The following is a 24,043-nucleotide window of genomic DNA, read 5'->3' on the forward strand; positions in this document are numbered from 1 at the left end:
ATTTATTTATTTAACTGCAGATACATTTGTTTTCTGTCAGGTCAAATCTCTCCGACAGGTCGACTCTTCAGTTCCTCTTTATCTTCGGACCTTTTATGTTTTATAACTTCTGTTACTTTGGGTTTTTGATTTCAATAGATCTGTTTTATATCACTTCACTGGAAAGCTTTTAATTCTTTAAGGTCTCTTTTAAGACTTTATCTATTTTCTTTTATTTGCTCTTGCTTTTAACTCTGTTTTTAGTGTTTTGTTTGTTTTTATTCTGTCTTATGCTTCTTTTTTTAATGTTTTGTCTTTATGTAAAGCACATTGAGTTGCCTTGGTATGAAATACGCTATATAAATAAAGATGCCTTGCCTTGCCTTGTCTGTACGTTGAAGATCGATACAAAACGAGTTTAAAGTGGAATTTTAAAACTCAAATCCTTATGTATTTATTTTTCTTTATATATTATAGAATAAAGTCATCTTTCTTTGTATATTTGCATATGCATCTATTTCTATTTTTCACTATAACATGTTTTTTCTACTTCAGTCTTTTCTAAACATGTTAAACAAGTGTTTGACAATTTCTTTGCTATAATTTTCATTTTTGTTTTACTTTGTTGTTGTTTTTTGTCATTTCTTGTTCATTACATATTCAAAAAAGCAAAACAAAGATGAAAATAACTGTAACTCATCCTAATTTCACCCTGGGGATCAATTCAGTGTTTGATTCTGATTCTGAGTTGTAAATATTGTGTTAACTCTTCATCATGGCGTGTAAAAGTAAATATTTAATAAATGTTTGATATGAAAAGATTTTCCATGATACAATGTTTGTTTTCAAGTAAGAGTTTGGTAATGACTCATAAATGATTAAAGTCAGTGTAATAGGCATTAAAAATAACTCATTATCTATCAATTAATACTTTAAAAGGTTGAATTGATTTACAAAAACAGTGTAAAACACATTAAATAAATCTTTTGTTAATACATTTATTGATTCTTAAATACATTATAGAATATGAAAAACTACTTGAAAAGATATTTTCTTAAAATTGGAACAAATTATTGATTGATTGACTTACTGATGATGATCAGCTCCATTGTTCAGCCAACATGGGACGATGTAACGAGCTCTCTGATTGGTTGGAGAAGTAACCAGTGTGTTTTACCAGCAGCTATAAAAAAGGAGGATTAGAAAAGTGAAATTGATAATGACTGATGTTGATTGACAGACAAGACATCCTCACAGCCCGGCTCGTCTCACCTGGACGAGTCTCTCATTCATTTTATATCATGTTTTTGGATTTTAAACTTAAAACAGTAAAAATGTTAAACAGGCTGTAAATCAAATGAAGTTTTGTGACGATCAGGTTTGAGTGAGTCGAGAGAAATGTGAGTTAACAGCTGTAAAGGGGGAAACAAAAAAAACACGCTCTCATCTGTTCAGCTGACTTCACTCAGAGGGATGATGGGAGTTTTTTTTTTTTTTTGCTGAGTCCAGACCAGCAGTCAAACATCAACAAACATTTCCTGCTTGGCTCTTCCCTCGTTCCCCATCGACAACTCATGTGTCATCACAAAAACAGATTCGTCCAACCAAACCTCACACACAGTTGATGAGCAACATGTTCCGGCCCACAGAGACTGCACTGCAAAAAATATATATAAATAATAAAAAAAAAAGACAGAAAGAAAGAAACCTGCAGCATGTGTTTCCAATTTAAAAACTAATGAGATAAGATCAGTCGACTTAATGTCATTTGACAGCTCATTTGCATACACTTCCCAGCATGCCGTGCGTTAAAGCAAAGAGGTTTATCAGTGTGTTTATCAGGAATAAAAGCAGCATGAGAACAATGATGAAAGAGCATTAAAACAAAATAAAAACATAGATTATACAATAGATTGTGGCTCATTTAAGTGCAAAAATGAAGATTATATTAGATTTAGTTGTTTATTTTGATTATTTATCTTGTTATAAAGTCAGTTTCAGTTTCTATGTGCAGCACCAAGTTTTAATTTCTCTTTTATATACAGTATAGGTCAGAAAGTTTCCTCTCGCCGTCTGATCAGAAACACGACCATGAAACAACCACGATGAAGACCAGGCTGTACCTGCAGAGAGCTGCTGCACCATTACACTGAGCTCTGAATAAACTGTGTCTATAGATTTAATGTAAAGTTCAAGATCAAGGTGTCTTGGCCCTCGGGGGCAAGCTGGGGGTCTAAAACAATATTTACTTACGAGACCATTTTACTTTTTCCTGTCTCTCATCTGTCTTTTTCCCCTTATCCCCACTTCCTTATGTGCATCCATATGTGCACACACCTACACACACCTACACGCACATGCACACGTACATGCACACTCTCACAAGAAAAAACCTTTACCTACCTTTTATTCTTTATTTTTGTATTCTATTTGTATTTATTTCTTCATTATATATATATATTTTTCTTTTCTTTCTTTTTCATTTTTACTATAATCATATATGTATATGTCTTGTTTTGTTCTTGTCTCCTCTCTGTTTGCCTATTTGAAGTCTTGTTTGTATGATACTGTTATTTGTTAGTCACCCACGTTGCACCCCTGTAGTATTTGTTTGTCTGTAGTATCTGTATGTCTTTACACTATATGGCACTATTAAAAAAAAGACTAGTGCAGAAAACAAGCGTGATTTAACTCAAAAAGTTGTTGAAATTCTTACACATTAACTTTGAGAACTCGAAACTCAAACTTTTACTAAAGTTTGCTCTCTTTTTTTTACAGTGTAATAAATCTTTTCAACATGTCGAAGGTTGGAATAATTAATTTCTTCTTTTTTCCCTCCTGGTCTTGTTTTTTCCCTCCCCGGTGTTTTATTGGGACCTGATTGATTCACGTGACACCGGAGTGTGAATCAGCTCACGAGATGCAGCAGCAGCAGCAGCAGCAGCGCGTCGTGTTGTCGTTGAAGTTCACGTCGCCTCATGAACTCCGTCACCTCCACCTGCAGCCGACACGTGACCGGAGGGAAACCTGAAGCTGAAGGGGGGGGGGGCAGAGGGGGGCCAGAGGGGGGCCAGAGGGGGGCGGGGGCCTCGGTCAGCTGATCTCACTGTTTCCCTCCCTGCAGCAGCAGCAGCAGCTCCTCTCACACCGATGAGCTTCAAGTTTTTACTGCTGTGGAAAAACTCTGGCTGCAGGTTCGTAGGAGACACGTCGCTCTGCAGGAAAAGAAAAGAAGAGGAAAAAGAGGAAGAAGAATGAGGAAACACAGGCTGATTTCTGTGTCTTCCATGTTTTCAAGGCTTCTGCTGAGATTTCTGAAGTGTTTTTGTTGAGGCTAAAAGGAGCTGATACAGAGGAAAACATCTGGATCTGATTGAAGGAAAGTGAAGCAGCTCCTCTGAAGATCAATAATTAACACGTTTTATCTCATTTGTTGGGTTTCTTCTGTACCCAAAAAAAATAGATGTATGTAATAAACATGATTTGCTTTTGGTGAAATTGTTGCTTTGACTCAAACTGAACAAACACACTATAATAAAGTTGCAGGAGCAGTGTTGTTTCTGGTACTTTCTACACATTTTACTGAACTCATTCATACTTTTTTTTAGAGTAAAAGCGAAATAAAACACCTTCTATATAAAATATAGGATGAATTATAACAGATCAAAGACTTTACTCACTCACAGGTTTCTGTTCTGTTGAATCCACCTGACAGACGACGACACGTTCTCACGATTAAACCAAAATCAACTCAACTGCAAAATTATTGTTTTAATTCAAAGATTAAAAAAAAAAAAAACTAACGCAGAACAAATTATTTTTCTTTGTGCAGAAACAATTAAAACCTTCCAGGACCTTTGGGTTTCTACAATGAAGAGAGAAGCTGTTCTGTATGAAGAGTTAGTTGATATTTGATATTTAAGTGGCATGTGGAGAGTTTGTTTATATTTAAGTGTTCTTAATATCTGTTCCTGTTGATTATTATTGATCTGTTATGGTAAACTTTAAGAGGCCGCCTCATATCAAACCCACTGTATCTGTGACTATGAGCTCATAAGTGACTTTCAAGATTTATTATTGATTTAAAATGTTCATTTAAATGTTTTCATTGTGAGATTTCATCAGATGAAAACTTGATTTTAACCTTGGATCAATAAAGCTTCATTTAAAGATATTAACGCTTAAAAACATTGGACATAATTAAGGTTTTTCATTTATCTTATAAAACCTGATGATTACAGAACTTCTAAAGCCCTGAAGGTGCAAAACTTCTTCACACTAATTATAGTTTTTGTATAAAATGGAAATAAATCATCTTGTTATTCAGTTATTACTGCAAATATAAAAACTGTTGAACTCAAACTGAATCAACTGCAGGTTTTACAACGTTGATAAATGCTGTAATGTGTTTTAAGTCTAACTTCCCACTTTTAATGTTTAATATCTGATAAACAAATTAATATGTTCAGAGTGAAAACATAGGAACACAAATAACAACGTTATCTACAGCTGTATTTATATGAATATTCTGAATAATTACAATGTCTCTAAGATAAAACATGAGTGGGTTGGAAAATATCAGTCTGTATTAATAAGATCTAAATAAATCGTTTCCCTCCCACCAACACTTTTATAATTGATTAAAGATGAACAAACGATTAAAATGAGTCAACAACAAAACACATTTCTACTTCACAAAAAAATAATTCAATGATTTTTTCACCTTCCTCAACAACTCAGGATGAACTCAATTAATTATTTTAGTACGAACTACTGCTTTAATCTGAATTTATATATGATATAACATATGACATATGATAATAAATATCTAATATATTAATGTCTGGACCTGTCCATCAACATTTAACCGTCCACTGTTTGGGTTTGACCAGTGATATATATATATATATATATATAAGGAAAAAGTGTCAAAACAATGTAATGACATTTTGACCAAGGAAAAATATTCTTCAGCGCTGAATTTCAGATGAAGCCTCCTGAGTTATGGGATGGCACATGCAGGACTATAATAGAATATAAACCTCTGGACTTTCTAACCTGTCTACTGCACTATGCTAATGCTAATGCTTTTAATATGGAAACCATTTCCTGGTTATATTGATGTAAACATTTCTGCATTCGTAAGCATTTGTATAAAAACTGTATTATTTCTCTTTATCTAACTCCCATTATATTTCACCCTATACGGTATAATGTACCTGTCACATTTACCTGGAACTGATCTTTCTGTTTGTGTTTTTGTGTTTTTATTCCCAGCTTGTTTTTGTTTTGTCCTGTCTTCCAGTTTGTTATGATTGTTTACTGATAAAAAATTATCAACACATTAATTAGTTATAATACAAAGAAGCTAAAAACTGAGTCATTTAATCAAAACGAGATCATTTCACTGATAAAAACGTATTTACTTTAGAGAAAATTCAGTTTATATCATTTAAAAATAGAGATTTTCTCCTCTGACCAGTTCATAAGTAAAAGTACTCAGGTAGTGGCAGTTGATTACAATGGTACTTTATATTTGTACAGCTCAGAGAGACATATTGATCTCATTATGTATTGATTGATTAATAACTTAACTCAGATTAATCAACTCAAATTAATTGTGTTTGATTATAGATTTACATTCAAACAGTCACATTAAATAATGAATTATAATAATTATAATACAATATGTATCATTCTGTAATAGTCCATACTGCTTTATTAGTACTTTCCCTTGTGGTTCCTCAAATATCTTTTAATGCTAATACTATTATTATTGTTATATATTATATATTTATATATTTGTACATGCAATTATGTTTAGACTTTAGCAGAATTTGGGATTTTTACTTGAACTGACGCTTCACTTGGTTCCACTGTCTGATCTGTTTTCATTAGAGGAGAAACTTTAAGCTTTTTAAACACGGAGAAGAAACGACTTCTCTCACTTCACTTACTCAGATTTGACTTCATAAATTCTCTCCGTCATGAATCTGGTGACGTTTCCTAGAGAGAGAGACGGAGAGAGAGAGAGACTCACAGACCTTTTTGCTTTTCAGGAACTCTCAGTGTGCGATTTGGACGTTTTCCAGAGTTTTATTATCAGCAGCCTGACAGCAGCAGCAGAACAACCTGCGTCTAAATTAAGAAACGTCAGGATTGCTCTCTCTGTGTGTGTGTGTGCTTTTAAACTCATGTTTTTCTTTTTCAGGATCTTGGAAAAAGCTCCGACCTGCCAGGATCAACCCTCTGACTGCTGCTGCTGCTGCATTTTCCACAGAGATGATGAACGTTTATTTTTCATCTCACCCTCCTGCAGCTTCTTTTTACGTCCTGAAACACAGAAAAACAAAACAAAAATCTAAATGCACATCAAAGAAACGTGCAAAAACCGAAACCTTCCTACCATTATATTCAGTTCTCTTTATGATAAACTTCTAATGCAACACATTCACTGTCTCATAGTGTCATCACATCTAAGCTGCTTTACTCCTCATATTAACGATGATGACATGATGTTAATCCACTAGTTTAGAGGATTAGTGCTCTAGAATAAAAACTAACCCGGCTTTTATTTCTGTGGCTTCATGAAGTGAAACTAAAATAAAAACACCTGTGTCAGTATCGACGTAAAAAAGAAAAAAGAAAAAAGAAAAAGGAAAAACTGAAGGTAAACAAACCCATCGATCCGTCTGGAGTCTCAGTGTGAGTGTTTCAGATAAATGAGGTCACAAGTCGTGGGAAGTCAAACACCTGCAGGTGAAGAGATCGGAGGAGGAGGAGGAGGAGGAGGAGGAGGAGGAGGAGGAGGAGGAAGAGGAGGAGGTAGGAGGTTCAAATCCAGGTGGAAAATCCCCAGAATCACGACGGGTAAGTGAACGCACCGCGGTACGTTCAGGTTCAGGAGTGTTTGTGATTATTATATGAGACAAAAGGTGAAAGTTAAACATCAGTCAGACTCAGAGCCGAGTGGGAATAAAGATTTATTATGAATAAAAACCAGAAAACACAGGAAGAGACACAGGTTCATCATCTTCATCTTCATCTTCATCATCATCATCATCATCATCATCATCTCTGGATAAAGTCTGTCGCATCAAATCAGCCTCACACACACACACACACACACACACACACACACGGGCGACGGCGACAGTGATGGCGGCGGTGGCGTTGGTGGTGGTGGGGGTTTATTTTGGTGGTTGCCATGTTCGCGGCTGTTGCTAGGGAACTTTACAGCGTTGGGCATGTTGCCATGGTAATACTATAGAGAGCAGCCGTTACCTCCTGTCACCTCGGCGCGCGGAGGGAAGCGGGGCCCTCGTGCTGCATTCACATACGGCTCGTTGAGTCCAGCGTCCTGAGACGACTTCCTGTCCTCCCACAACCTGGAGACAGTTCATAATAATAATAATAAATATTAATATTGATAATAATACCATAATATTTAAAGGAATAGTTCAACATTTGGGCAAATTGGCCCATTGCCATAATCCCTATAGTCATAGCAGTAGGTTCGTTACCTTTAATTGTCGGTGCAAGCTGTTTTTAGAACGGCGGAGCAGAGCCGCGAGCTGCTCAGAGCTACGCTACGGAGGCTCATGGGATTTCTTGGTTTCCCTCATCAAACTCATCAAATACACAATCCAACAACTCCACAACGCTCTGGTGGACAAGTTGTGACCTGCACATTCACCACGCTATGAGATAATAACAGAACGTTACCAGACAGAGTTGTTTTAGAGGGAAATTCATGCAAAACCGCTGATGCACGTTGCCTTCAGGGACAGTTTTTCATCAAGCAGTCTCTGTATTTCCCTCTAAAACAACTCTGTCTGGTAACGTTGTGTTATTATCTCATAGCGTGGTGAATGTGCAGGTCACAACTTGTCCACCAGAGCGTTGTGGAGTTGTTGGATTGTGTATTTGATGAGTTTGATGAGGGAAACCAAGAAATCCCATGAGCCTCCGTAGCGTAGCTCTGAGCAGCTCACGGCTCTGCTCCGCCGTTCTAAAAATAGCTTGCACCAACAATTAAAGGTAACGAACCTACTGCTATGACTATAGGGATTATGGCAATGGGCCAATTTGCCCAAATGTTGAACTATCCCTTTAAATGTTCCTGCCTCATTCTTGTATTGTTTCATGTGAATTAGTCGTTACACAACTGGACAACAGAGTCACAATGTTTCTGTATCGGCAGGAAAACTACTTCGTGTTCTGGGACTTTCAAAATAAAAGCTCTGTTTCCTCATGTGGAGACCAAACACTGAGCTAAAAGAGACCAAAGTTCATCAGGTGGCAAAAAAAACCACGACACCTGAACCATCAGGTCTCGTTAGTGTATACGAATCCTAACGAACTGTTTCTGTTGGTTCTTGGTCGTGTGTGTGTTTACGTCCACACAAAGACTCATGATGTCTCTGCTGTTCACTGACACGTTGTCTATGTTATAATCAATTAAAGTGACGACTTCCTCACTTAATTATTGATAAAAAAGCTTGATATTTTTATTACATAGAAAGATAAAAACTTTGTGTAACGTTGAAATATTTTATTGAAATTTAAAACCTGCTTGTTTTTCTTTCTGTTGCTTCACTTTTTAGTTTAATATTTTTTATTTCTGAAGTCGCTGTGACTCATTATGAGAAACTTCAGCTGTGTTTTAGGAGGGAAATGATCAATATTAATGATCAATTATTATAAAAATTGTTTGTAGATTCTGATACAGGAGGAAAAAAAACAGTTTGTTGACTTTATCATCTTACACACTACATTACCTGTAGGTTTCTACTGTGTGTGTGTTGTGTTACTGCAGTGTGTTCAGCTGCAGCTCCTCTGTGTAAACGAGTGTTTCCTGTGTGTGTGTGTGTGTGTGTGTGTGTGTGTGTGTGTGTGTCTCCCTCTGCTGTTCACTGTGTGTCACTGTGTTTCTGACTTTCTTTGTTTCAGCTCAAACACAAAGAAAGAAAAAAAAAAACACTATAAAAACAAAGACAGTTTTCGGTTTGTCTTTGTTCTCTCATCAGGTTGAAGTTGATCTATCGATCGTTTCCTCCAATAACTGATCGCTGAAAAGATTTTATCACTTACTTTTGATGTGATTTATTTTTTCTTTTGCTTTATTTTTCTAATATCTAAAATCTCTGTGCTGTTTTATCCAGCAACCGTCAATAACTCAGATGTTTTGGTTCAGAAACACATTTTTAATTGAATATCAACTAACTGATTATTAGAATTGATTGATTTTCCTGTTGATCATCCAATTTTCGCAGCTTGGGATCAATAAAGTATATCTATCTAATCAATTTTCTTTGAGTTTTAGTGGCGACAAATGAAAGAAAAATTGGAAATTTATATTCAACAATGTGGCATTTATTAAAAAATACTTCTGATGTACATGGAGGTGAAATATGAAATACAAACCAACAAATAAAAAACAATAAAAAGGCACATTTTAGTTTAGTTTTTAGGCAGAACTGCTCTAATACGGAGCGATGACGGTCGACAAACTAATTTGACTAATTTTACTAATTTGAAAGAAAAAAATTCTGATTCATTTATTTGTTATTTCGACCAAACTCATGAACAAAAAGTCTTTCTCCTTGTTGTTGTGTTATTTATTTAATCTACAGATGTATGTACAAAAAAAAAAGATATATATTCATGCAACATGTTTTGAAGTTGTTGTAAACTTCCCGGTCTTGTTTCAATAAAGTTTATTCAAAGAAAGGACGATAAAGAAAAATGTCAGGTTGATAAAAGTGAAAGTTGGGTAACACTTTACTTGAATACGGGTTCATAAAACGGACATAACACTGTCATAACCATGACATAACACCTGCCATAAACATCAATGAATACTTATGACAGTTGTCGGTAAGTTATGTCACTTTTGATAAAAGTTGACATTGTTTGAGATGTTTTTGTTATGAGAACTTGACATAATTTAAACATTTTGGCAATTAGGTCTGCTATGACATCTCAAACAATGTCAACTTTGCATCAAAAGTGACATAACTTACCGAATACAGACACTTAACGACAGCTGTCATAAGTATTCATTGATGTTCATAACAGCTGTCATGTTATTAGGGCTGGGACGATATGCTTTTCTCCCGATTCGATTCTTCTACGATTTTTTGGATGGCGATTTGATTTAAATTGCGATTCTACGATTTTGCCGATTCTCTCGATTTTTAGTCTGCATTTTAACATTTATCTGCACACAAATACTGTAGGAGCCTATAAATTAACGTACTCCATTATAAAGTGAACTTAAATCCTTTTCAAAACCTGTACTCTCTGTATGTAAAAAGGCTAACAAATGCACATTGCACAATATTTTAAAAAATCCAAAAAAAAAATAAAAAATCGATTTTTGAAAAAAAAAAATTGATTTAAAAATCGTCAAAAAAGATATTGCGATATTTATGTGAATCGATTTTTTTCTCCCACCCCTACATGTTATGGTTATGACAGTATTATGTCAATCTTATGAACCCGTATTCAAGTAAAGTGTTACCGAAAGTTGTTCAACCGTTGACTCTCAGATCTTGAATTCCCCTAAGTGTCCTTGAACGCACCGATAATAATGTGACTTATTGATTTGGGTGAAGTTACCTGAAGGTTTATTTTATCGTTTCTTCTTGTTGCTTCTGGTCTTGGTCCCAGTCCTGGTCCTGGTAGTCGTGGTCCTGGTGGTTGTGGTCCTGGTGGTTGTGGTCCTGGCCTTGGCGGGGCGTTTGTTCCACGGCAGCGCGGTGCTGAAGACTCGTCTCTCCACCGCCAGCACCTCCTCGTACAGCGGCGCCGGCTTCACGTCCAGCAGGAAGCAGAAGAGCTGCAGCAGCCAGACGAACGAGCGCGGCAGCGTCGCCTCCACCTCCGCGTAGTGACCGCGACACTGACTGTGGAGCAGCAGCAGAGGGACCAATCAACCAATCAGAGACCGTACGGACCTCCACACCTTCAAATCCTAAAAAACAAACTTTTTAAACTGTAAAACTGTAATAAAAGGACAATTCCGGGCAAATTCAACTCGGGGCTGTATTTTCCTAACGTTTTAGGTCTTTAAAGGGATAGTTCACCCAAAATTTAAATTTCACTCATGATCTACTCACCCTCATGTGGACTAAGGGCTGGGAGAAGTTTCAGAGTCCTCCGTGGCTTCTCTGAGTTACAGGGGGTCTCGGCGTAGCAGTGCATGTCCATATAACGGTTGCAAATGGATACCAACTGTCTTCGTAACAAAAAGACACATCAAAAAACATCCAAATACCTCCATGCTGCTCGTATGTAATGTCCGTCTTGTATTGAAGCCCCGAAATGCGAAATTGTCCCAAAAAAAATTAAATAAGTCTATATTTCAAGCTCGTTTTGTAGCGGAAGCTTCTCGAAGCTCCTCTTCCTGGTCCATCCAAATCTCGCGCGATTTGTAAGTGCAATTACTGACGCCGGCGCAAATCGCGCAAGATTTGGACGGACCAGGAAGAGGAGCTTCCGCTACAAACAAGCTTGAAATATAGACTTATTTAATTTTTTTCGGAACAATTTCACATTTCGGGGCTTCAATACAAGAGGGGCATTACATACGAGCAGCATGGAGGTATTTGGATGTTTTTTGGTGTGTCTTTTTGTTACGAAGACAGTTGGTATCCATTTGCAACCGTTATATGGACATGCACTGCTACGCCGAGACCCCCTGTAACTCAGAGAAGCCACGGAGGACTCTGAAACTTCTCCCAGCCCTTAGTCGACATGAGGGTGAGTAGATAATGAGTGAAATTTCAATTTTGGGTGAACTATCCTTTTAATGCGAAGGTGCTGACTCACTGCTTGTCACAGTCCCTGAGCGCCGGGTGCCAGTAGCAGGAGTTGGCCGGGGTCAGGAGGCCGTCGCCATCGCCGTCTCCGTCTCCGTCGTCATGGTGAGCGGTCATGACGGCGACCAGCCTCTTGTGGTGCAGACTGGGGCCGTCCGCTCCGTCCTCGTCGCCCCAGCAGAACCTGAAGCTGGACGGGGCGGACGGCGAGACGCTCACCTGGCGAGACGACAGCCTCTCGAAACACATCTGAACCTGCTCGGCCATCCCTGCACACACACACACACAGACACACACACACACACACACACACACACACACGATTTGGGTTTGTGTTTCTTTTGTTTCCATCTATTAAAAGGGACAACAAGGAGTTTCTCCATCGGCAGAACGAAAAATTCTGCGACAATAAAAAAGTCTCATATTAATGTGGATGAATCTCCGCTACCCACACTTGTTAATGGGCCCATTTTCGATAAATATATGGTTTTGTCTCTATGGTTATTTTGTTATTATTAGTGGTGGCGGAGATGCTGGTCGAGCCGACCAACGTTTCCTTACTTTCGGTTTCGTGGCGAGTCATGAGAATAACGCCGCCGAATCGCCGTTTATGGTCGAAACTACGGCGGTATGTGATCGTCTTTGAACTCTGACTTTAATTATTGATGAATGAAAACATGAGTCTGTCTTGCGCCGGTCAAAGAATTTCACGGTGCGCGCGGAGGCTCATAAATGTAGTGTGAAAACGCTTCGCTTTTCCAAAACTCCTCGTTGTCCCTTTAATCAATATCAATCGGTACTTTCTTACTTTTCTTCTTTATCATCACAGCCTTGTTCTTCTTGTTCCGGGAAATGAGTTTCGTCGCCTTCCACCGTCGCCTGAGAGAGTGAAGGAAAAAAGAAAAACATGTTTTAAACTCCAAACATTTTAGTGTCCATAATTGATCATGATTAAAGGGATAGTTCAACATTTTGGCAAACTGGCCCATTGCCATAATCCCTATAGTCATAGCAGTAGGTTCGTTACTTTTAATTGTCGGTGCAAGCTATTTTTAGAACGGCGGAGCAGAGCTGCGAGCTACTCAGAGCTACACTACGGAGGCTCATTATGGGATTTCTTGGTTTCCCTCATCAAACTCATCAAATACACAATCCAACAACTCCACAACGCTCTGGTGGACAAGTTGTGACCTGCACATTCACCACGCTATGAGATAATAACACAACGTTAGCAGACAGAGTTGTTTTAGAGGTAAATGCAGAGACTGCTTGATGAAAAACTGTCCCTGAAGGCAACGCGCATCAGCGGTTTTGCATGAATTTCCCTCTAAAACAACTCTGTCTGGTAACGTTGTGTTATTATCTCATAGCGTGGTGAATGTGCAGGTCACAACTTGTCCACCAGAGCGTTGTGGAGTTGTTGGATTGTGTATTTGATGAGTTTGATGAGGGAAACCAAGAAATCCCATGAGCCTCCGTAGCGTAGCTCTGAGCAGCTCACGGCTCTGCTCCGCCGTTCTAAAAACAGCTTGCACCAACATTTAAAGTTAACGCACCTACTGCTATGACTATAGGGATTATGGCAAGGGGCCAATTTGCCAAAATGTTGAACTATCCCTTTAATTGACCTTTTTTTTTTGTTCAAATATGAAGTGTATTTAATAATAATAATGTGACCTCACCTGGAGACATCGACTTGTAACCTCTGCTGAGCTTTGATCAGAGCGGCCTGCGTCACTCTGTACCACCGCCTCAGGTTAAACATGTCTCCTGAACGAGGGACAGAATAACAATTTGGATGAACGTCAAAAAAAACCAACAAAACAAAACAAAACAATAAAGTAACGTCTTTAGGAAAAAAAAGAAAAAGAATAACGAACCGTCTTCGTCCTGGACGTTGACTTCACTGGATAAACTCCTGAAAGACACGAATCAAACGCACTCGTTAAATTCATCTGTGAACTGTTTGTGGTGACGATGATGATGATGATGATGATGATGATGATGATGATGATGATGATGATGATGAAGAGGAGGGGAGGCGGTTACCACTCGGTGTGGTCGTCCAGGCCGAAGATGAACTTCATGGTGACGATGACGAGGGCGGCGGCGCGGAGCTCGAACTGCGGCAGGAAGCGACAGAACAGAGGGTGGAACGAGAGCTGCGTCTGATCCGCCAAACCGGCGCGCTCCATCACGCTGCAGACCCACGGGTGGAGCTCGTCTGAACAGAAGAGGAAGAAGAAGAGGAAGAAGAGGAGTGGTAGAGGAAAAAGAAGAAAAGGAAGAATTCAATTCAGTTTATTTGATAGGGACAATGCAGGTTAACATAGTGACACTTCCACTCGTTACAAACAAGTCAATGTGACTAGCTGGGTTTCCATCCAAGTCGTATCGAATTTAAAAGCGGATTTTGTAAAAATGCGCAAAAAGCAAAGCGAATTTATGCCCGTTTCCATTCATTAGTGTTTTGCGATTAGGAGGAGTGCACCGTGAGATTACGTCATAAGAGAGCGTGAATGTATCCAACAGTTGACACTCAGCTAACACTCAACATCATGGACAATTTACGTACTTTCCGGACTATAGACGCACCTGTATAAGCCGCACCAGCTACATTTTAAAAGAAAATACATATATAGGCCGCACTTTAGGTTTTCATGTTGTAACATGAGATATTTACACAGAAAGACAGTAGGAACTGTGACAGTCTGCTCGCTTTTCCGCTGTTTTGGTTATGCTCCTCTTGCCCATGTGCATCTGTTTACATACGAAGCCGGTGAAAAATCAATAAATGTAGCGGTGGATACGTTATGTTACGGCGTGTGTTTGTGTAGTCTTAACCGTCATAAACAAAAGATTATGGGTTACGGAGCGCGTTTGTGTCGCGGTGCAGAGAGGAGAGCTGGGACACCGGGGCGTCGCTGGGTGAAGTCCAGCAGCTTCACCCACAAACTCTGGCTCAATTCACATCATCTGTTTCCATCACAAAAACTCGCATTTCCTTTAATCGATACGCTGACAAATCCACCCCCTCCAAGCGTATAAACTTTTATGCGCATTTACTGCCTTTATTCGAATTTCTGGCGTTTCCATTCAAGTATTTATTCGCAATTTTTGAAAATGCGAATAAAAAAAGGTGGATGGAAACGCAACTACTGATGTTCTGCATACAGAGATTATAGCTAATTAGGGCTGACCCAAAAAAATTTGAAGCTTCGAAGCTTCGTTCGTTGCCATGGCAATCGATCATGAAAGTCCGTGATCGATTTTTTTTTTTCCTCCTTTTTCCCTTTTTGACACGGTTCTCATAGGCAATTGTTACATTAAAATGAGTAGGCTACTTGGCATCCTGGAAACCTGCCTGATTTTGGAGATATGCAGTGTTTGTTTGCCACTACTTTCATTATTTCCGCTACGATCGCGCCGCCCCCCCAGACATTACGATAGCGCACCCGATATTATATTATTCGATTTTATGTCCGCGAAGATTCGATTATCAAAAATATGATAATCGGGTCAGCCCTATAGCTAATGCTAGTTTCCAACTCCCGTCCCTAGTTAGGCTTTTAGTAGAAAAAAGAAGCTAAGAAGAAAGACATCAAAATTACATAACAACACTATAAAATGTACAATACATCTAAAATCATACCAAGTCTAAAAATGCATACAGTTCTGATTTTGTTTCAGCCAGATTTTAACCTTTGTATTAAAAATTCTAATGTCTCGGGTTAGTTTTATTTCGGTCGGTAGTGAATTCCACATCTGGGAACTCTTTATAGAGAAGGCTGATTGCCCAAAGGAGGTCTTACGGCGTGAGATTTTACAGTTGCCACTTGCCGTGCCCCTGGTGATCCTATCACTATTTTGTCTTCTAAAACGACTACACAGCAGCGAGAAGATCAAACATCTGTCCATTAAAGGGATACGCCAACATTTTTTTTTCCCATGTCTTGCCTCACTCCCGAGTCCATGACCAGCAGATAGACACCATCCTTTCGACTGTGCGTGCAGTAACAAGGGAGATAGAGCCGTATCGCCCGTAATTAGCTTAGCTCAAACGCTAGAAGTGTATAGGTAGTGTTAGCCTGCCTCCTACCCGAGCCCAAATCAGCAGTGAGAAGCTGATTTCATTTTAGCTCTAAACTCTGTAAATATATCACTTTATCGACATTTCAAAAATCTTTAGGCGAGAAAGTAGCCGTTTAGATCAGCAGTGTGTCGTTAATTTGTCTAAATACCAGCTGTTTACAATTTTGTTCGGACGAATTCGGCGCTACTCAAGCTAGCCGTTGTGACCAACGCACTCCCGGTTACTTTCACAAAACACCCGTTGCCCTTTACATACAGAAGTGCTTTTACTTTGAAATAGGAAGCTAACCTACCCTCGATGTAGCTAGCTTGGACCAAAATAAACCGTCTTTGCTTGAACCCTCCGTTTTGACCGATCTCGTCCCGTTACCGGCATTTGACCGCTCAAGATGCCTTACCGGAGAGTTTTGTCAGCTCTGAGACGAAGATCGGCCCGCCGGTTTCCGTTTAGAGTTGCTGTAGAGTGTCTTTGATGACTTTAGGTGGAGGCAGGCTAACACTACCCATACACTTCCAGAGTTTGAGCTAAGCTAATTACAGGCGATACGGCTCTATCTCCCTCGTTACTGCACGCACAGTCGAAACGATGGTGTCTATCTGCTGGTCATGGACTCGGGAGTGAGGCAAGACACTAAAAGAAAAAATGTTGGCGTATCCCTTTAAAAGGTAAAACCTATATAAACCTCTGGGGTAGAGGCGTTACCGGGCAGGTTGGCGTCGGTCAGGTAGCGAACGCTGAGCAGCGCCGGGTGCAGGAGACTCTGGCGTCCGATTGGAGGAAAGGCGTGGAGCTGCAGGAAGGAGATCAGAGCCTCGGCCTCCCGGTGAACCAGCCGGTGGGACGGGGCGCTCTGCGGAAACAACGTCACCCACCACGATGAAACTACACGTCTGAAGCCCCGCCCACTTTAACACAGGAGCTCTGATTGGTCTGACTGGCTGTCAATCAACACGGGCAAAGAAACTGAGGACTAAAACTAGAGGAGTGACAATACAATGACTCAGATACTTATATCATTTGTAAGATGCGCCTTTATTTTGAAATTCCCCATCTGAGTGACAACGTGTGTGAAGCTAATTAATTAAAGGGATAGTTCAATATTTTGGCAAATTGGCCCATTTCCATAATCCCTATATAGTCATAGCAGTAGGTTTGTTACCTTTAATTGTTGGTGCAAGCTATTTTTAGAACGGCGGAGCAGAGCCGTGAGCTGCTCAGAGCTACGCTACGGAGGCTAATGGGATTTCTTGGTTTCCCTCATCAAACTCATCAAATACACAATCCAACAACTCCAAAACGCTCTAGTGGACAAGTTGTGACCTGCACATTCACCACGCTATGAGATAATAACAGAACATTACCAGACAGAGTTGTTTTAGAGGGAAATTCATGCAAAACCGCTGATGCGTGTTGCCTTCAGGGACAGTTTTTCATCAAGCAGTCTCTGTATTTACCTCTAAAACAATTGTTTTAATCAACTGTTTCAATGGGCCAATTTGCCAAAAATGATGAACGATCCCTTTAAAAAATTTAGTTTTAGACTCTAAGTAGAAAGTAGATTCACACTAAAACCCAACTTTAATGTAAACAAACAGCATTTTAATGTTGTTTAAAGGGACAGTATGCAACTTATTTGTCTTTTTATTAGCAAAAATCTGATATTGCTTTCACAAATACATATTTATTTAACAGGAAAGTTCATTTTATTAGAGTTTTTTTTTTTCATTTTTATGTCTGTTTAAGCTCAGAAATAAAAATGTCAAGTGATATTTTAGTGTTTTTTTTTTTTTTGTGGTTCAATATGAAGGGAAGTGACTGTGTTAAATCAGGAGACGACAGTTCATCATATCAATCACTGAAAATCAAATCAAAATTGTATCATAAATCGACAAACATTGAATTATTGACCATTAAATTAATAAAACCCTGCATCGTTTCTGACCTCGACTCTGAAGACGAAGCTGTCGCTGCCTTTCAGCATCATCTCCTCCGGCAGCTCCTCGTAGGCGCTGACGTACGGGACGTGACCTTCCTTCACCAACCTGGAAACAATTCAAATAAAAAACACACACGTTCATCCACTAAGCTCCTCCAGGACTTCCTCTCTCCCCTCCGACGCTCTCATCCAGATGTGTGCAGCTGTTACCGGAGCAGGTCGCTGAGCGTCAGCGGCTGGCGGCTCCAGACCAGAGCGAGGTGGAGCAGAGCCAGAGTCTTCCTCATGCTCATCAGGTGGCGACTGCTCCTCTTCCTCTGGGACCTGGTGAACCTGAAGGCGTCGACGGAGCCCGAGTCCGGCTGCGACCGGTCGCTGGTGTCGTCTGAGGAGCCGCAGAGAGAGTTTAGACTTTTTAACCTCAACGTGTTGGAGCCAAATCAGATTAAATCAAGTCTGTTGTTTTTGCTGTGGTTGTTTTGTTTTGTTTTTTTCTTATAAAAAAAACTAGGGATGTCAAACGATTAAAATAATGATCTTGATTAATCGCATTACAATTCTGTGATTAATGGCGGTTAAAATACTAAATATTATATACACTAATATTACTCGTAAGTTGTATTTACTTCTATTCTTCCTTATAAGGTGTTGAAGGGTTACAACTGGAGGCTTCGTCTGATCGTTACTGACCTTGGATCGTCGTCTCACTAGCCGACGTGAAGTACGTCTCTGCAGCGCTCTCCGAGTCCGAGTCCAGGTTTCTCTGAGGAGAGAGAGAGAGAGAGAGAGTTATCTATCTATCTATCTGGTTGTCTGTCTGTCTGTCCGTCCGTCCGTCCGTCAGTTTGTCCATCCATCCGTCCATCTATCAATTCAATTCAATTCAATTTATTTAAAGTGGGACAGTGCAAGTTCATGAACGAAACATAAAATCGTAAACAAGCCGGATTGTAGCCACAGGCTAATTTCCATCTGCTGTCCCATACATAGATGTTCCCTGGTACAAAATACAATAAATAAAAACAAAAGCATGTCTATCTATCTATCTATTTGGGGTGGGAATCTTTCACTATCTCACGATTAGATTTGATTCTGATTTTTGGGGCTATGATTCGATTCAAAATCGATTTTCGATTCAAAACGATTTGATTCATAATGATTTCTGCTTCAGTCTGTCGGCGTGCAAAGGATCCTCATGATCGACTCCAGTCTGCTTTGCAAGACAGAATGACTGAAGTGTCTTTTTCACATTTTTTGAGTTTTAAACATTTATCCATGCTTAGATGGAATTGTTGAAACTGTTGCATAAAAGTAAAATCACATATTGTTTAAGTAACAAAATTAAAAGTGCCTCTTTATTAAAGGGATAGTTCAACATTTTGGCAAATTGGCCCATTGCCATAATCGCTATAGTCATAGCGGTAGGTTTGTTACCTTTATTTGTCGGTGTAAGCTATTTTTAGAACAGCGGAGCGGCAGGCTGCTCAGAGCTACGCTATGGAGGCTAAAGGAATTTCTTGGTTTACCTCATCAAACTCATCAAATACAAAATCCCAAAACTCCAAAACGCTTTCGTGGACAAGTTGTGAGTGAGTTGTGTTAACCACGCTATGAGATAATAATGGAACGTTACGAAATGGAGCCGTTTTCGAGGTAAATACAGAGTCTGCTTGCTGAAAAACTGTCCCTGAACGCAACGCGCATCAGCGGTTTTGCATGAATTTACCCCTAAAACAACTCTGTCTGGTAACGTTGTGTTATTATCTCATAGCGTGGTGAATGTGCAGGTCACAACTTGTCCACCAGAGCGTTTTGGAGTTGTTGGATTGTGTATTTGATGAGTTTGATGAGGGAAACCAAGAAATTCCCTTAGCCTCCATAGCATAGCTGTGAGCAGCCTGCTGCTTTGCTCCGCCGTTCTAAAAATAGCTTGCACCGACAATTAAAGGTAACGAACCTACTGCTATGACTATAGCGATTATTGCAATGGGCCAATTTGCCAAAATGTTGAACTATCCCTTTAAAAAAAATAGTGCAGTTAAACAGACTGCCTTTCAAATTCTAAGGAAATGGAGGCCGACAGCCAGCAGATTTGTTTCATATTTTTATTTTTGAACCCCTACTATCTATCCATCCATCCATCCCTCTATCTGTCTGTCTGTCTGTCTGTCTATCTATCTATCTATCTATCCATCCATCCATCCCTCTATCTGTCTATCTGTCTGTCTGTCTGTCTATCTATCTATCTATCTATCTATCTATCTATCTATCTATCTATCTATCCATCTCACCAGTCTGAGGCTGCAGCCAGTCACTGGGTTGCTGGTGAACGCCTGTTGGCTCTTCTGCAGGAACAGTCTCCACATCTGGCACAACACCTGGTCCTGAACCAACAACAACAACAGTCTGATCAGTCTCACAGCTTCACACACACACACACAAACGCACACACACACACAGACACACACAGACACACACAGACACACACACACACAGACCTTGAAGTGAGGAGAGACTCCCAGTCTGATCAGAGCGTCGGCCTGTTTCATCAGGATGAACTGGAAACCTTCACACACCATCCACTGACGACGACTTCCCTCTGAAACACAGACACAGGGAGCCACGTGTTGGTGAGAGCTTCACATTCACATTCACATCAACGTGGTGGAAAATAGAAAAAACTCCACATTACGATGTTTTAGAAACTGGAACTAGTCCAAATTTGGTCCAAAAATAACGAGCTAATCAATTAATTAACTGTTCATTCAAATAAAAACTCAAGTAGATGCTGTATGTAAAATAATATGCTGTTTAATTTTTCTATTTTTAATTCAATTAAATTCAAGAAACTTTATTGTCCATCAAATGACAGAAAATCGCCTGCAGTTTGGGCTCAAAACACCAAACATAAAATACATTGAAACTCACATAAATCACATAAAACAGCTGTAATAAAAGCAGGTGCAGCTTGTTCTAAACCGGTGCTTATTTCCTCTCATTTAAAATGTGCACTGCAGTGGTACTCTGAACCGATTTAGATGTAAGACTGTTTTCACTGAGATTCTTTATGATCCAGCAGGTTGAACTGAAAATACTCATTTCTTTTTTAAAAACCTGTTTATTCTGGGCTCAGTTTGTTTCGGAGACACTGACCCGACTTCTTGGTTCTGCTTCCTCGGCCGATGGTGGAGACCCTGGTGGAGCCGGGGGTGAAGTTGGTGTCCACCACCTCCTTGGTTCTCTGAGGACGTTCAGACACAGTCACAGGTCAGAGACACATTTAAAAAAAAACCCTGAACACAGATGAAACTCAACTCCAACTGGAAACATTAGAAACACGATGCTGCCACCTGCTGACGCCTTCGACAAACAACAGTTTAAAGATTCAGAATAAAAGACGAGGAAGAAGAATCTCAGGTCTGATGAGAAAAACTTAAAGATCTTTACTCATGGACTCAACATGAGAACAGAGGCTCAATAATAAAATCTCTGACTGTCATTGAGTCAAATCCTGATTGAAACCCTGCAGAACATCTGTAGAAACATCTGGAGGATGGACGACTGAAGAAAGAACTGAAAACTTTTGTTAATGAGAGGTTTCAGTTCTTGATTCTTGATAAATTTCCAAAAAAGAAGTTCTCATTCCTGGTTACTGAGCGTTGATTGATGAACAATTATATCAGTTTATAGTCAATTAATCTATAATACAATGAAGTGAAGGGATCTGAATAGTTTCTGAAGCTGCTGTTAACAATGTTTACTCTTGATTCCTAATATGTAGATATTGTGTTAGTGAATCATCTGTTCTGTGTAGCTCTGGTGTACGTTGCCTTGTATTTTATTTATTTTGTCTATCTGTAAAGTGTCCTTAGGTGACTTGAAAGGTGCTTACTAATAAAAGCTACAATTTCTATAATTACTATCATCATATATCTTCAAATATCAATAATTATATGTTAAGTACTTAACACATAGTTAAACTGTGTCCATTGCTACTTTTGTTGTTTGTTTGTTTTCTTGTTGTTACTATTATATGTTTCATCATCTTAAATTTTCTGAAATAGTGTATGATATTGGAGTTGACACTAAGCCAATGCAATTATAACTATAGAAAGGGGAAGGTACCATAAGTGTTTCTTCATCCTGCTCCTTTTCATTTATGGTGATTATGTGTAGATCATGTAAATACCGGTATGTGCAATCATGTGAAGTATATAAACCATGAATGGAATAAATAGAAATGAAATGAAAATGAAGATGTCATTTTTACCTCGATGACGTTGTGACATGATTTGCAGTAGAAACGACCTTCGTCTGAGATTCCCCAGTTCACCTCAGAGCACTGAGCACAGGGCTGCGTGAAGCCGGCCTACACACACACACACACACACACACACACACACACACACACACACACACACACACACACACACACACACAAATATTATAAGACTATTCATGAAGATACATCTCTCAGAAATACAAGACACAATCATTTGCTTTATTTAGCCTTAGATTCACATTAATAATCCATTAAGATGCTTATATTCTAAATCATGTCAAGTATATGTCAAGTATTGAACTATAATAATTAACAATCTTCAACTTCTACAAACAAATCTGAGACTATCAACTAACTGCTTCACTAATAAAAGGACTATTTGCCTTTTTTTAATCTTTGAAATTAGTATTTAATTATTCAAATGATCTCATACAGATTTATGAAGTTTTATTTAAGATATTTGGTAAATTCAGGGATTAATTTCTCTGTCAATGGGGTTTACATTAGTAAAATTATCACTTTTTTTTATTTGGAGTCAACACTGTGGACATTACGGTTTATCTAAGTACGTTTTCATTACAGGAAGCAGCTGAAGAACGTATAGTCAAGCTATCGACTGTATAATGGTAGAAATATGTCATAATGTGGGTAAATAAGAGGTTAAATCATGTTTTCAGTTTGTTAAAAGCGCTAAAAAGAAAAATACGAGACATCATGCGATAGCTAGCGTTAGCATTACGTCAGAGTAACAAATAAAACGTCATTACCGTGTGTTCGTCGTCCATCTTCACCTTTATAAACAAAAAATAACAGTTTTAAACTACAAACTTTCCATGTGTTGTGTGTTTATTCTCTCCCCACACACACAGCCACTACTGTCTGACCCACATGTGCCAACAGGTTTGTTTGGGCTTTACTTCTTCTGACGTCAGTTCCGGTGGCGGTGACGCTGCGTGGCGCTCTGCTGCCCCCCGCGGCCACAGAGAGGAACTACAGGCGACTCAGGTTACTGCAATGACAAATCAAACCTGTCTCTGTTTATCTTTGTCTTTTCTTTTATCTTTAACAGACAACAAACTATAACACTTGAAATACACAAATACACAAAAGTTAGATGTTGGTTACATACTACTACTGCTGCTACTGCCACTAATTATGATAATAATAACAACATCATTTCTATAGATCTCACTATAAAATATTGACACTAATCTATATTTTGTAAATGCTATAGCCTTATTTATACATTAAAAAAACAAGATTAATCCCAGTGTATTTCATTATGACTTTGACTGCTTAATTAATATCTACATGAATAAATGAATGGATAAAAGAAAGATATCTCTAGGTATTTCCTGTCCTTTGCAAGTGTCTGTGAAGACAGGAAATGTCACCTCTGCAGTGTCACACTGAATGAAAAAGAACACCTTGATATACTACTTAGGCCTACGTGACTATTGTATTACATAAAATACAATATTCAGATTATTACATGTAAAATAATGATAATAATAGTTTAATATTTTTGCACATATCAAACTACAGTTTAACTTTTGTATAGCAGAGTTCACAGTTTCTTGTGTTTAACAGGTTCCCCAATGGTTTTTACTGCTGTGTGTGTAATTGTACAGTATGTTGTAGTAAAAGCGGATTTGGATGAGATCAGATGTTATAAATAGAGCAGCCAGATGTCTCTGTGTTTTTTTCTTACATAAGATGGACGACAGGCAGGTTTCACCTCTATCCGCTTCACTTTCTGTTTGTTCAGCAGCTTTAACTCTTCGCCTCAACCCGCTCTGAGAGAAATCACGATCAGTTTTTTAGATAAATGTTTCTGGAGCCTTTTGAGATTCCAGCGTGTTTGACTCATTAGTTTGTAAAGTTGGAACCAACACAAACGGAATTTGACGGTGGATTTTCAAAATAAA

At 38.9% G+C, this 24,043-nt stretch overlaps 1 protein-coding gene across 1 annotated transcript; it reads right to left on the minus strand.

Moving 5' to 3' along the window:
* Window positions 1-6,949: 6,949 nt before the first annotated feature.
* Window positions 6,950-23,976, minus strand: taf1b (TATA box binding protein (Tbp)-associated factor, RNA polymerase I, B). Its single transcript, XM_085770399.1, has 17 exons — window positions 23,827-23,976; window positions 22,883-23,124; window positions 22,104-22,202; window positions 20,987-21,074; window positions 20,332-20,432; window positions 20,125-20,217; window positions 18,524-18,596; window positions 18,044-18,218; window positions 17,840-17,939; window positions 16,600-16,747; window positions 13,854-14,028; window positions 13,685-13,722; window positions 13,487-13,574; window positions 12,613-12,683; window positions 11,815-12,073; window positions 10,603-10,889; window positions 6,950-7,367 (listed from the first exon to the last, which is right to left on the minus strand). Exons 2-16 carry the CDS (start codon window positions 22,898-22,900, stop codon window positions 10,616-10,618), a joined length of 1,800 nt encoding a protein of 599 aa, XP_085626525.1. The 5' UTR covers window positions 22,901-23,124; window positions 23,827-23,976; the 3' UTR covers window positions 6,950-7,367; window positions 10,603-10,615.
* Between the last annotated feature and the right edge of the window lie 67 nt (window positions 23,977-24,043).

The sequence above is a fragment of the Trachurus japonicus genome, chromosome 24 (assembly GCF_045865225.1).
Source record: "Trachurus japonicus isolate A0001 chromosome 24, Traja_1.0".
Classification (NCBI taxonomy): domain Eukaryota; kingdom Metazoa; phylum Chordata; class Actinopteri; order Carangiformes; family Carangidae; genus Trachurus; species Trachurus japonicus.